This window comes from Nyctibius grandis, chromosome 9 (assembly GCF_013368605.1).
Source record: "Nyctibius grandis isolate bNycGra1 chromosome 9, bNycGra1.pri, whole genome shotgun sequence".
Classification (NCBI taxonomy): domain Eukaryota; kingdom Metazoa; phylum Chordata; class Aves; order Nyctibiiformes; family Nyctibiidae; genus Nyctibius; species Nyctibius grandis.
The window spans coordinates 16,094,164-16,107,674 of record NC_090666.1 but is presented as its reverse complement, the minus strand read 5'-3'; the positions used below and the strand labels follow the sequence as shown (position 1 = coordinate 16,107,674).

The window sequence follows — 13,511 nt, the reverse complement described above, 5'->3', positions numbered from 1 at the left end:
GGGCGCCGCCGCGCCAGAGACGAGCGGGGGGACGTGGTCCATCGCGGCCAACGTAAGGCTTCCGCCTCCCCGGGAGCTGAGCGGGCGAGGTCTGTCCTAGGGCGGCCACCGTACGGCCTCCGCCTCCTCGCGGCGGCGGGGCCGCCCGGCAGGGGGCGCTGCGACGGGAGCCGGCGGCTGCGGCGCGGCCTCCCGGCGTGCCCCGCGCGCGGCCTTCGCCCGCCCCCCGCGAGCCGGGCGGGAGGGGGAGGGAGCGCGCGAGTGCCACGTCCCTGGCGCGCGGGGCTCGGAGCGGGAGCAGCGCCGCCGCCCGCCCCAGCCATGGGCGCCTCGCAGAGCGTCGAGATCCCCGGCGGGGGCACCGAGGGCTACCACGTCCTGCGGGTAAGGGCGGCGGGCGCGCCAGGAGGGCGGCCCCTGGGCCCGGCGGCAGCCCCTGGGCCCGGCGGCAGCCCCTGGGCCCGGCGGCAGCCCCTGGGCCCGGCGGCAGCCCCTGGGCCCGGCGGCAGCCCCTGGGCCCGGCGGCAGCCCCTGGGCCCGGCGGCCTCTCCCTCCGCGGGTCCGCGCTCGAGCGGCCCGAGGGGCTCCCCCCGGGCTGGGCGGCCCCGCCGCGCTCCCCGCTGGGCGGCCCCGCCGCGCTCCCCACTCGGCGGGAAGCCGCTTGGGCAGCAGCGGCGGCGGCCGGGACTTCCGGTGCCCGTGGCCGGGCCTCCGCCGCGGCTCGTGTCAGCGGTGAGATCCTTTCCCGGAGGAGCGGGAGGCGAGTGCCCATTCTCCGGGCGCCCCGCCAGAAGGGCTCGGCTCTGCGCTGCCGCTGCCTGGGGCTTCGCCTCCGCCGCGCTGAGCTGCCCGCGGCGGGAGCCCGGGCGGGCCCCGAGCCGCCTCTCCCCGGCTGGAGAGGTTTGGGTGGCCCCGGCTGCGCTGCAGCGTGTGAGCAGGCCGCGAGGGACGGTGCGCAGGAGGTGACGCTGCGTTTGGGCAGCCCTTGAGGGCAAAGGCCGCTTCTCCTCTAGGAAACGCTGACGGCACACGAGCTTGCACGCCTGCAAACCGCAGTTCCAGAGCCGCGACCCTTTAGGTGCCTGGCTCGGGTAACAGCTTCCCCTGTCAGGCTATACCTTGGTCGTTGTGTCGTGATCTGAACTGTAGCTGCTTCAGCCCTCGACAGTAGTTCCAGGGGTGTTAGATCAAGGTATTGAAATGACAGACGTCATGCCTGCCAGAGCTGCATTCATAATGAAGGTAGTGTTGCTGTTTTTCGTAGTTACATGTTTTTTGTTCACACTGCAGCCACAAAACTTTGGGTTTGTGTGGAACAAAACATTTTGGGCTGCATTAAAGGTCTGTGAGCAGCCTTTTGGAAGTCCATTCTTTAGCATATGTTTCACGTTCAGTGAGCAGAATGGTACCTGGGTTGTGTCCTTGAATCTTGTGCACTGGGCGATACAGTGACTTTGCCACAGTTACTAATAGCCTTGCCCACACCATAGTGCTTTTGCCACTGTAGCTAGAGCGTCAGCACCCTCGCTGTAGGCACCGTGCTGGGCTAGTTTTCTGTTGGCATTGGACCTTCTTGGATCAGCTCTCTGTCTAGAGCTTAGCGCCGTGTTTTAGACATGTGAAAGAGCACCAGACCTCGACTCATGTGAAGTAGTACTTCCTTACTTGGTCTAGCTTGCTAGCAGCGAGCTACAACTATATGTAGAATACCATGGTGAAAAAAAGAACAGAGATCATCAGAAGTGTTAAAAAGTGCTGCTGTAATGCTTTTGAGAAGCAAACATTGACGTTCTGATCAAATCCAAACAGTCATCTGTTAAAATTTACATATAGGCTAAAGTTATGGTGGTCTTTGTTTCTCCCTTTTAATGTTACTAGTATATAACAACCCAGTGTTACTAATATATGACAATCCATTTTGTATTTTCCTTTTCCCCCACAAAAAACACTTCTGCAGTTTGGTAAAAGTGGCAGACTTTTTTTTTTTTAGCATATTATAATGTAAATATCATGTGCTTTTTACTTTTGAGGGTTGTAAAATCAGTAAGTACTCTGTAGTTAGAATGAATGTCAGTTATGTCAGATTTGTGGCTGATTAGAGCAACTGTCTGACGCCGTGTATTGCTCAGCATGTATTTGTTTCTGATCTTCAAAACAGAATGAAACACAATTTTGAATAACTTTCTTGTTCAGCAATGTGAAACCGCTATAGTTTGCCCAGGCTGGTGTAGTGACTTGACAATCTTCAACTAACAGATGATATAAGAATTTTTATCTGTGGGAGATTTGTATGCTACTGTGTTACGTGCTGTTCTCCCTAAAAGATACTGAACGGCAGTGCCCAAAGTTTAGGTTTCTAACTTTTGCTTGAGTGCTTCCGTTTGTTGTAGTGGCAATACAACCATGTTGCCGTAAAGCGATGACTGGGGATGACTTATTTTTAAAGGAGGCTCACATTTTAAAACCTTGAGTTAAATTCTCTGTGCTAAAATAAAATTTGATGCTACGTATAGGGAATCTATTTTCTTACAAAAAGCTTATAAAGCTTTTTCTCTTGAAAACTGGGTGTTTCATAAGGAAAATCAATACAGTTATACTGTGTAATGTGTTTAAATGGCTGATAGAAATAAAATAGATTCTGTCAGACGTAACAGGAATTGCTTACACATGATACATAATGAAATTTTATTACCAATTACCGAGTGGGTGGAAGAACTACAAAAAACCTTCTTTCAGCATTTTGTTGGTAATAAAGTAAATATTAGGAAGCATTTCTTATGTAGAAAAAAAAGCCTCAGAGTTTCTGCTCCTTGACAGTTGTTTAGTTAGTGGCTGAAGCTAAGCTTCTGAGAGTTTTAAGTGGACACTAGTCTAAGCTCTCTGTCTTTCAAAAGTGGTGAGAGCCTTCATCTGCATCTGAAAATCAGGATTTCCATGCCTAATTCCATTTACTGTAGCACTGCTCACTCGGAGCTTAAATTTGTGACCATTGTGTTGCTGAGCAGCCTTATTATAATATGTAAGGTACAATATATACTGTGTAAGCATAGAGTGGTGGTGGTGGGAAAGGTGTTCAGCAAAGAGAAACTTTATGTGTTTACCAAAAAAGAAGTCTTTTTAGTAATGCAGATTAAAGTTAGTGTCTTGACCTTGAAGCCTTTTCCCTGTTTAATTCTTGACAGTGAATTAAAAGTGAAATAATTAGTGTGTAATCTATGTGCTCAGCAGCCCTGCTGCCTGAGCGCTGTCATCTCGGTGAGAAGCTGAAGTCCAGCAGCATCGTACAAGGCTGGAAGAGTCATACAACCCTTTTCTGCCTTCCGACATTCAAAATTCTTGACAGAGGTTTTCTTTGCCTGCTCTTAAAAAGCTCCGGTAGTGGCAGTTCCACAGCTTCTCCGGGGAGTCTGGTCCACTGTTTTTTCTCTACTGTTAGAAAGTCGTGGCATTTACCCACAGGTGTCTGTAACTTATATGTCTGAAACAACAGCTGGCTTTGAGAGAATTAGGCTTCCCAAGCTGCCATGATGGTATCTTGTCTGCGGTGGCATCTGTTGTAAACGGTATTACTTGATTATTTCTCAGTCCTTATTCGATTACAAGGCAAGTTACAGAATACCTACTTGGGGCATACAGCAAAACTGCACAAAGCCAGATTGCTCAGGAGGCCTAGAGTTTATGTACGTATACACGGAATCTTTGTTTCCATCATTAAGAAGGTTTTTGTGCCTTTGTATTTCCTGAGGTCCCTGGTTATCCTTTGTTGCTGTGGTTCCTGGAAGAGAACCGTGGCCAAGGAGCTTTGAGCAGAGCGCTGTGTTGTGCATGGCGCTGCGTGATGGTGATGAATTGTTGGCTGAAAATAAAGTGGCGCAACATAAAAACTGTTTGGGAGTCAGCGTGATTGTGGTGCACGGCTGAGTATGTCGCTTCTTTAAGGAGGAGACTTTTCATGTGGAATGAACTTAGCACGTCTGTTTTGCATTTCTGGGACTGCTTGGCATAAAAATGCTTTTCCGTCAGTGACGTTGCGCCCAAACAAGCTAGGGAAATAGGAAACTTTTATTACGTATTTTAGCCTCTCTGTGGCTTTTCTCATAAGCTGAAATTTCTGCTTGTGGAGGCTGTTCTGAAGTAGCTCTACATTATTGAAAGTTTTATTATCTAAAGTTAAAAATGAGCTCTAGGGACAGTCCACTAACGTCAAAGCAACATCCACAACGTGCCCAGGAGTTTCTGTGCAGCTAGTGTCGGAGGGTCTGCTCCGTGGAGCTTAGCTTGTACTTTCACCCTGTTACCTGGTGCACAGCTTGCTACCTGATCTCTAGTTATTCTTGGCGAGAGGCATCTTGAACCAACAGATTGAGTAAGTAATGCAGAGGCAGTAGTTTGGGTCTAGTTAGCAGGACTGCAAGTTGTTTTGGTGATTGAGAGCTGTGGTTCTGTACAGGTAATACTTGGCACCCAGGGAGGATATCTGTACCCGCAGTTGTAGGAAATTGTAAGGAGCATGCAGGCATCTTGAAGAGACACTTCAGTAGACACACTTCAAGTGCTAGTTAGAAATTATAAATGTGGGGTTTGGGGATGTTATTGCTGCCTCAGTGATTTTTATTACTTTGGGTTAGTGTTGGTTTCATAAATCTTGGACAGCAATCAGTGTGTGTGATGTGACTCCAGAACTACTGATTCCAGATTATTTTTTGCTTTAATGATTATCTAGGTTATGTGACACTAAAGTTCTAAGCTTCTGGCATCTGTTACAGAAAGCTTCCCACAAGGTATCTGAGGTTATTCCAAGCTCTGATTTTGTTTATGTGTTGGGCAGAGGACTCTAAGAGGACAGTTTTGGTAGTAATCAAGCTTATTTTTTTTTCCCCCATATTAGAGTATTTTGTTCTAGATGAGTCATATTAAGAAAACTCAATTCCTGCAGAATAGACCAGTATTGAACAAACTAGCAGATTTGTACCAGTTCTGTCAGGTGGAATAACACGCAATGTAGGAAACCACACTGTAAAGGGTAACGCTTTTTAGATCTTTTTGGAAGATGAATGTAGAACATAAAAGAAAAAGCCAGTGGGTAAAATGAATCAGCTTACAAATAAAGATATTCTTTGCTACAAAGGCTGTAGGAAAAATCTGATAGCCATATTGGAGTTACTTTTGTCTGTCAGCAATACATGTAATAGAGAAAAAAACACTGGCAAAATGTCTCTCAAACTACGTGGAGTTAAAAGCATACTTTAAGCTTCTGGGAGCAATGTGTATCCAATATTAGGCCTTGTCCTAGTGGAGTGGTTGAATTATTTGAGCTGCCATGGCTGCAAAAGTGCATGTGTCCCTTTTCTTGGAGCTTGTTGGTATGTTAATGAATCGTTGGTTGTACAGATGCCTTCTATGTCTCAAGAATGTCAACAGGTGATGTTTAATCATGCGATAACAACCCGGTGCTTACATAGATGTGACTCTCCTTTTCCTCTAATGAGCGTAAGATAAAAAGCAAGGTCTCACGTTGGTACTTCTGTGGAAAGATACTGCTTTTTAACCAAGTTTTTCAGAATTCACTAAGCTTGTCCTTTGACCATAATCTCCTTTATTGAAATAAATATCTACAGTTTACCTGCTGCAGCTGTTAAGCAGTGCTTGTCCCAGGGAGTGGCTTCTGTTGTGTCATTCCTCAATAATTTATAAATTACTGATTCTTTTTAAATGTTTCTCTCTCTTTTTTTAAAGGGAGGGATTTTTTTATCCAAAAGATCATATTTGAACATTTAAAAATTGTACATACAAACATCAGTAGCTTCTAGAACTACAGTTTGCACAAGTGGAAATATAATTCTAATGTATGAGTTAGCATTGGCACACTTTTGCTAAATTCTTGTTTAACTTTGTTAGGTACAAGAAAACTCACCGGGCCATAGAGCTGGATTGGAGCCATTCTTTGATTTTATCGTGTCCATTAACGGTTCAAGATTGGTAAGTGTGTTGCTATTTTATAACTCTGAATATAAACGATGTGTTGAGAATCTTATTTTCATAGGTAAACCAAAGCATTTGTTTTATTTAAATATATATTAAATATTTCTCCTTAGTTTAAAATGAGAAATCCTAACTGCATCAGAAATTAATTTCCTTCACCCTGTAGTTATAATATCAAAAACTTAGCTGGAGAATAAGGATGCAGACAGCCATGCTCTCTGCAGACATCGGTGCGAGCAGAAGATAGTACTACCTGCTGATCCACCACTAGCTGCTTGTGTTAGTGCCCCCCTAGTTCTGTCTGTAAATCTGCTTGTGTGAGAACTTGCAAACTTACTTCAGTCAGAACAGGTTGACTGGAAGAGCTGTTGTCAAAGCTGCTAGCTGGGCAGGAATCATGGGAGAAAGTTTTCAAGCAGAGCTGTAGCGAGACAACAAACCATCATAGCAGTGGAAAAGAACAGCTGTGAGTAAGCTCTTCCACCAGTACAGATGGATTCAGGAAAGACTCTAAAAAGCTGCAATAGTATCACAGATTTAATTAAAGTGCTTTCATGTTTGGAAAGCATGACCTGTTACTGTGAAATCCCGGATTTTCGCTGGAGTTGTATTGTAGAATTGTGAAGGGACTGGAAGTTTGTTGTAAAATAGCTGTTCATACATATTCTAATAATGCACAGTGTTTATAGGACCTTTGAAATACAAAAGTCGTGCTATAGAACTGGATGCTTGATGTGTTAAACACTAAACCAAGCTCTTGTTCGAACATTCGCAGAATAAAGACAATGACACTCTCAAGGACCTGTTGAAAGCAAATGTTGAAAAACCTGTAAAAATGCTGGTGTACAGTAGCAAAACGCTGGAACTGAGAGAAACGTCAGTGACCCCCAGCAACATGTGGGGTGGACAGGGCCTGCTGGGCGTGAGCATTCGTTTCTGCAGCTTTGATGGAGCCAATGAAAACGTATGGCATGTTTTGGTACGTATGGGCTTCCAAGTGTTTTTCTTACTGTTGCTAACTGTTAAACTTCTAATCTTTTTACTGAAAAGCAACTTGCAAGGGGGTACACAAACCATGAGATCAAATTGGTCTGTTTCGTCTTCGTTGATTCTGGGTCTGGAAAGACTTCTGAACTAGAACTCTGTGTCTGTGAGTATTTATCCAACCTTGTATTTAAATCGGTGGTTTTGTACAATACTGAGAGCTCCTTCTAACGGTATCAGAAGAGACTGTCATCTAGCCACTGTTTCACTAGTTCAGTGACTATTCTACTACTTGTGTTGCAAACTTGACCAGTTTGTTGGTCTGACTTAAAACTTATGTGAAGTGCACATCTAACTGTTCTGCTACACCCTGACAGTTACATAGTGTGTTGTAACTTTCCATCTTAAAATTAGGAAGTGGAACCAAATTCTCCTGCTGCATTAGCTGGACTTAGACCTCATAGTGACTATATAATTGGAGCAGATACCGTCATGAATGAGGTAAGTGTATAAAACCAAGATTTTCGATTTTTTTAAACTAGAAGTTGCACCAGGACAGTTTGAAACATCCCCAGTTCTGTCTCTGTTCAGTGCTAATGGAAGTAAGTTAATGCAGAGAGGAAGGAGCTCTGGCATGGTGCCTCTTCTTTGTGCTTAAATGCAAGTGTGGAAGTAAAAACTGCTCTTAAATATCTTAATGAAATCAGACAGAAACCTTTTTTGTACTGTAATACTAATATTTCAAATAGCAGATTTGAAATCTGGGTTGTGCCATGCATCTTCTGAGTTGTGCTAGCAAAGCACATATTAAAGTTGGCCTTGTGATAAAACAGCAGCACTGCAACATGTAGCAGTTACCACGGTCTGTTACAGAAAGTTAGGGCTAGGAAGATGATCATTCTAATGTCAAATGGTAAAATAAGGACAAGAAAGCCCTTATTCATTTTTATCCTTTTACAGACTGAAGATCTCTTTTCCCTTATTGAAAGGCATGAAGCAAAGCCATTAAAACTTTATGTGTACAACACAGACACAGATAACTGTCGGGAAGTGGTGATTACTCCAAATTCTGCCTGGGGTGGAGAAGGCAGGTAAGGAGACAGTATGTTACAGGGGGATGGGCCAGCTTTCTTATAGCGCTAGCCTAAAAGCTGCTTGCTTAAGTTTTCTGCAAAGACAGGAAAAGAGTGTTGTTATATCCAAGGTGTTTCTGCTGTAAGAAATTACATAGATACTTGAAATTCAATTTTAGTTACTAATGTGGGGGTGTATTTACACAGTAAATTAGCTAGTAAGAAAAATGCACAAAGTGCAACAGTTGCTTTCTGCATTAGATTTCAAATAGTGATTAGGCTGTAGTATATTCTTAGAGTATTGTGCAGTAGCCAGAACGGAGGACTGCAAGTAACAACTGCGAGTTGAATTCCAAGCTGTATACCTGATACAGCTGCTTGGTTTAAATAACAATGAAATTAATTTTGTGCTAAATGTTTATTGCTAAAAGCTACAGAATTTCCTTTAAGTTGTCTCGTAGTGATGATTTCTCCATAGAAAATGAGGCAACATTTGGGGGGAGGGGAAAGTACAGAACTTACCTTGAAACTTGTTGGCATCTTGAGTCATTCATGCATTGCTTGCTATGGAGTCTGTAGTTGTGAAGTCTTTTCACTGACTTTTAAATGTTCATATTTTAAAAGCCTAGGATGTGGCATTGGTTATGGATATTTGCATAGGATACCTACACGCCCATTTGAAGAGGGAAAGAAAATTTCTCTCCCTGGACAGTTGCCTAGTGCGTCTCTCAGTCCTCTCAAAGATGGCTTCACAGAGGTAAGTTGCAGTCACTTCTTCGGCTTGGTAAAAATGGATTATGATGATGTATTGCTTTTCTGCTTCTGTTGGTTCTAAACAACCCTAATGATGTAACTCTTTTTTTTCCTTCCAATAAGGTTCAGCTGTCATCAGTTAATCCCACAGCCACATTACCCCCTGGGTCAGCAGGCCTTGAACAAAGTCTTTCAGGACTTTCTATTAGTTCACCCTCAACTACTGTCAGTAATGTTCTCAGTACAGGTTAGTATGGAGGTAACTAACATCTGAAGTGCATGGATTTTCTGACTTTTTTGCATTCACAGATGTTTCTTATATAAATTTAATAGAAGGAGAAAGAGAGGATAAAATTGTCTCTTCCCCAAACTTTTCTCAACAACAAAGGCTAGAGTACTGTAATTGTCCTCTCCTTGCTTGCAAAATAATTGCAAACTTCTATCAGAAATATGACATGTATTATTTAGAATAGTATTTTTCTTCATTAACATTTTATGGCTAAGGCAAATAGTAATTCTCCTGTAAGCAATTATTTATTTGTACTCCTTGAGGAAGGGAAGTGAAGTGTTATATGCTTAAAATTAATGTTATTTTCCTGTATACTTCACCAGGTGTTCCAACAGTTCCATTATTACCACAAGTCAGTCAGTCCCTTACCTCTGTGCCACCAGTTAACCCTGCAACTACATTGCCAGGTGAGTACGTAAAATTTCTTCAAATACTTCTGAAATAAAAATCTTAAGTGAGCAAGGGAGGAGAGCTGTCTTTTCCACTGCTTTTTGGGGGGCGGGAGGGTATAACTTCATACAACTTACACTTTTCCAGATAAAGATCTCTTTACAGCCTCTACAATGTTAAGAATTTTTTTTTTTTTTTTAGACCATGTGTACAGCATGTCTGTAGCACAGAGGAGTGAGCTGGCAACAAAGTTTACAATCATTTACCTTTTAGGGCCCCTGCACAATAGATGAAGCATTCAGGATTTCTCAGGAAGGTATTAGCTTAGCTTTTTGCAACATTTCTTCAGTTGATACATTGTTACTTTCCATCGTTCATAAATTGTATGTGGCAAAATACTTTTGCAAATAGCTTCAGGGTTTCCTTTGCACTGGAACATATGACAGAAGAAAGATCTGAGAAGGCACGTCTTGTCTATTTCTGCATTCCTTTCACCCATAAAACATCCATTTTAGGCAACTCCTTTTTAATACTTTGCGTGATCATTCTTCCTTGTAGAATAAGTTAGCCCTCCTAATAGAGGGCTAACAATATAGAATGGTATGTTGCAGTTACTGTTTCTGAATTATTTAGTCATTTAAACTGGTATAACAAAAGTAGGAGTCTGTCTACAAAGTGGTGTGCATTATTTCCTGATAATAATGAACATTTCAAGCACTAGTATTCCAGAATTATTCACAGTGGGTGGGATGAGGATTGTATAGGATTTTACCATGTGATTGGTGCACTGATACAGGACTTAATCATGCATTCCAAAACACTGAAGGAGTTGTATTTTACGTTTTGTATGCTATGAGACAAGTAGATAAAGACATGTCCAAAAGTTTTAAGTAATGCTTAGAGGTATGCTCTCCATCAGAGAAGTGTGTAGTAGAGCTAAGTGCATGCATACTAGGGCAGAGAACTTTAATCTTGTACTGCTTAGATAAAATAGCAAACTACTAAGAAGTTCAGCTTCTGTTAATGTCCTTCTCTTGCCCAGCCCCCTATCCACCCGTTTCCCAAAATCTGCAAATATGTATTTTCCTTTCACCTGTTCTCTGAATAGTATCATTGCTTTTTTGAAAGCTATTTGAATTTTTCTTGCAATTTGCATGGCAATACTAGTGAAATTGTAAGTATTAAATATGCAGGAGGTTTAAAATTTGAGTGAATTTGTGTGAAGTTCAGCTTTTTTCAGATTTTAAAAAAAGTTCAAACCAAAGTTGCTTATAGTTGAAATGAAAGCTCTGAGTCAGATTATGTCAGCCTTTGTGGCTAATGAATTCACAGGTAGGTAACAACGACTGGTTTTTAATCAAAATCTGTGTAGAGTGGTCTTGCTTTAAGATTTTTCTCCTCTGCATCTTATTACTGTAATATCAGCAGTTTATGTCAGAATTAGCCTTCTCTGAGCTAAACACAGGAACAGAATATTCCTGTAGGAATAGAGCCCTTATCCCAGAAATGCAGCTCTTCTAAGACAGGAAATTCAGGAGCAGAAGGATGTTCCATAGCAAACACAATGATGGAAGAACATGTGTTGTGTTCATCATATGTTTCTCTTCTATTTTCAGTCCTTCCTGACTTTAAAAGTTACTTTGTCTTGCCTTTTCTATATATTTTTGTGTTCTAGTTATGAACTGAGTAGAAAAGACAAATAATAGAGTAATCAATAGCAGAGATCAGAATTACGATGTATTTCATCCTATTATTATCTTCTGCCATTCAAATTAGGAATGGAGGGCTTCTGGTACAGTGCTGCAGTGAAATAACTACCTTTGTTAGAAGCTGAACACGGAATGCAAACCTACTAATTCCTCGAAATAAGATTCTACTTTCCTCAGAAAAATCTGAAAGGTTGGGATTAGGTATTTGCTAGTCCGGACTTCTTGTGATAGGTATCTGTGCAACTTAAAAGCTGAAATTTGCATTCTTATATGTAAAAATGATAATCAAGATGTAAAACAATAAAAATAACTTTAAATGGTCAATAAGATCTCAGAAACAATTAGAAAAAAAAAATCTAAGTTTTCAGCTGTTACTTTTCCCCTCTTCTCTTAGGTCTGATGCCATTAGCAGCGGGGCTTCCCAACCTGCCTGATCTGTCCAAACTTAATTTACCTGCACCACACATCGTTCCAGAAATCATACAGCCTGGTATGTGCTTCTGCAAGCTGAAACAGTGTAATAGCGGGTCTCTCCTTGGTGATCATTGACACTCTCATATAGAGCCATCCAGTGGAGTCCTCAAGAGGATAAATTGAATGTTTGCCTGAGATGGGAGTTGACAGTAATGCCCAGATTAGGTAGACAAGGAATATGTCTTTAGATAAACTAATTCTAAACCTGTGTCTGTATTTAGTTGTTTCATCTTATATTACCTGATTTATGATCTCAAAAGAGATTATGCCAAGAATGCAAGTATGTAATTTTATGGGTAGAAGAAAATATGAGGTGTTCCCTTGTATGCTAGATGAGGAAATCGAAACCCTGACTGAATGCCAAAATTACAAACTAATACTAGATTTATGGTTTTGAATAAAACAAAACTGCTGAAGGTGCACATGGAGCAAGCAAAAAGAAATTGGAAGCTTACATGGAATAAGGTTTGTTAACTTCTTGGTTTTGGCAGTTTCAGTGAATGTCAGAAAAATCTAATCATCAGTATTAATGCATTAAATACCTTGTCCTCTGGGGACCTAGAAGCAAACTTGAGTTTATTGTGGTTCTTCAATTCTGAAATCTGAAAAGCGTCAGGCTTGAAACTAGCCCGCTGAGTCAGTGCCGCACATATATCATGCTCACATTAAGTTCAAAAAGCTTCCTCCTCTCCAAGAGTAAACAGGAGATTAGAGAAGGTAAAAATTTTAAGTGAACAGAGACTCTCTCCAGATCTGTCTGTGGTATGCAGCAGCTCACTGCCTTTTTTTTTTTTTTTTTTTCCTCCTCAGGTTTGCCACCCCTTCCCTCCTTGCCACCTCTGAATCTAATGGGAATAACACCTCTATCAATGCCACCCAAATGTGTTCCTCTGCTTCCTTTGGTCACAGAAGCATCTACAGTGCCTACAGATTTGCTTCCCTCCATTACTCAAGCTGGAAGCTTTTCTGTCGACCCTGGCGCTACTGTAAATGTGGAACAGACCTCTGTGCTCACCTTGGATAGCGCTACCCCAACTTCTAAGGCGACTATTGTTGATAGATCAAGTGAATCCTCTACAGTTAATGAGAAAACATCTGGAGTCACAGATACCCAAGCTTCTGAATCATAACTCCAGATCACTCAGCTGGATTAGCTTGGTATTTATTTAGCCATGGGATACGTATTTGAAGAGCAAGCTATCATTAATTTCATACTAGTTTGTACTTTATCTTTAGGAGTCCTGTAAATAATATGGAAGTATAATAAAAATAAAAGGGGGTTTATAAAGTGTATGGTGGGAGGGGAGGAAGAGTACTTGTATGTAACCAAAAAGAAGTCAAGGTGGTAAATAGAATTCCACTGCCAAACTCGGAGGTGTATGTTTTTAATATAGGCTGACAGCCTTAGCCTGCTAGGCCTGTCCTTGCTTATAATTAGCAATTTTTGCTTCTGATAGAAATGAAGCGATTTTTGCGTGTGACTTTTACGTACCATAGTTTTTGTTCTTTGCAGGTATCTTGTTACTACAGTGGGGATGAGAATGTTTAGTCTGAGTTGTAAATTTTAACACTGCAAAACTTCCACCTAAAGATATTTCTATTAAAGTTGCTGAGTGACCTGTTAACTGACATCTCGTTATTCAGCTTGTACACAAGTCTGTATTTTTAAGCTCTTGAGAGATGCTCAAGCCATGTTGTGTGACTGCTGCTGCTTTGTTTCATACACCCACTGTAAAATGGCATTTGGAAGGAAATACAGGAAATGTTAAATGTAGCACACAATTTGGCACTTCATGACTACTGTAAGACAAATTAATGGATTAAGCATACATACAGCAATAAATTCCTGGAATTCTA

The 13,511-nt window shown here is 41.9% G+C and overlaps 1 protein-coding gene across 1 annotated transcript; it reads left to right on the top strand.

Moving 5' to 3' along the window:
* Positions 1–216: 216 nt before the first annotated feature.
* GORASP2 (golgi reassembly stacking protein 2) lies at positions 217–13,511 on the top strand. Its single transcript, XM_068407574.1, has 10 exons — positions 217–384; positions 5,899–5,979; positions 6,758–6,961; positions 7,381–7,467; positions 7,927–8,057; positions 8,664–8,796; positions 8,916–9,039; positions 9,405–9,488; positions 11,575–11,670; positions 12,465–13,511. The coding sequence occupies exons 1-10, from the start codon at positions 322–324 to the stop codon at positions 12,782–12,784; spliced, it is 1,323 nt and encodes a 440-aa protein (XP_068263675.1). The 5' UTR covers positions 217–321; the 3' UTR covers positions 12,785–13,511.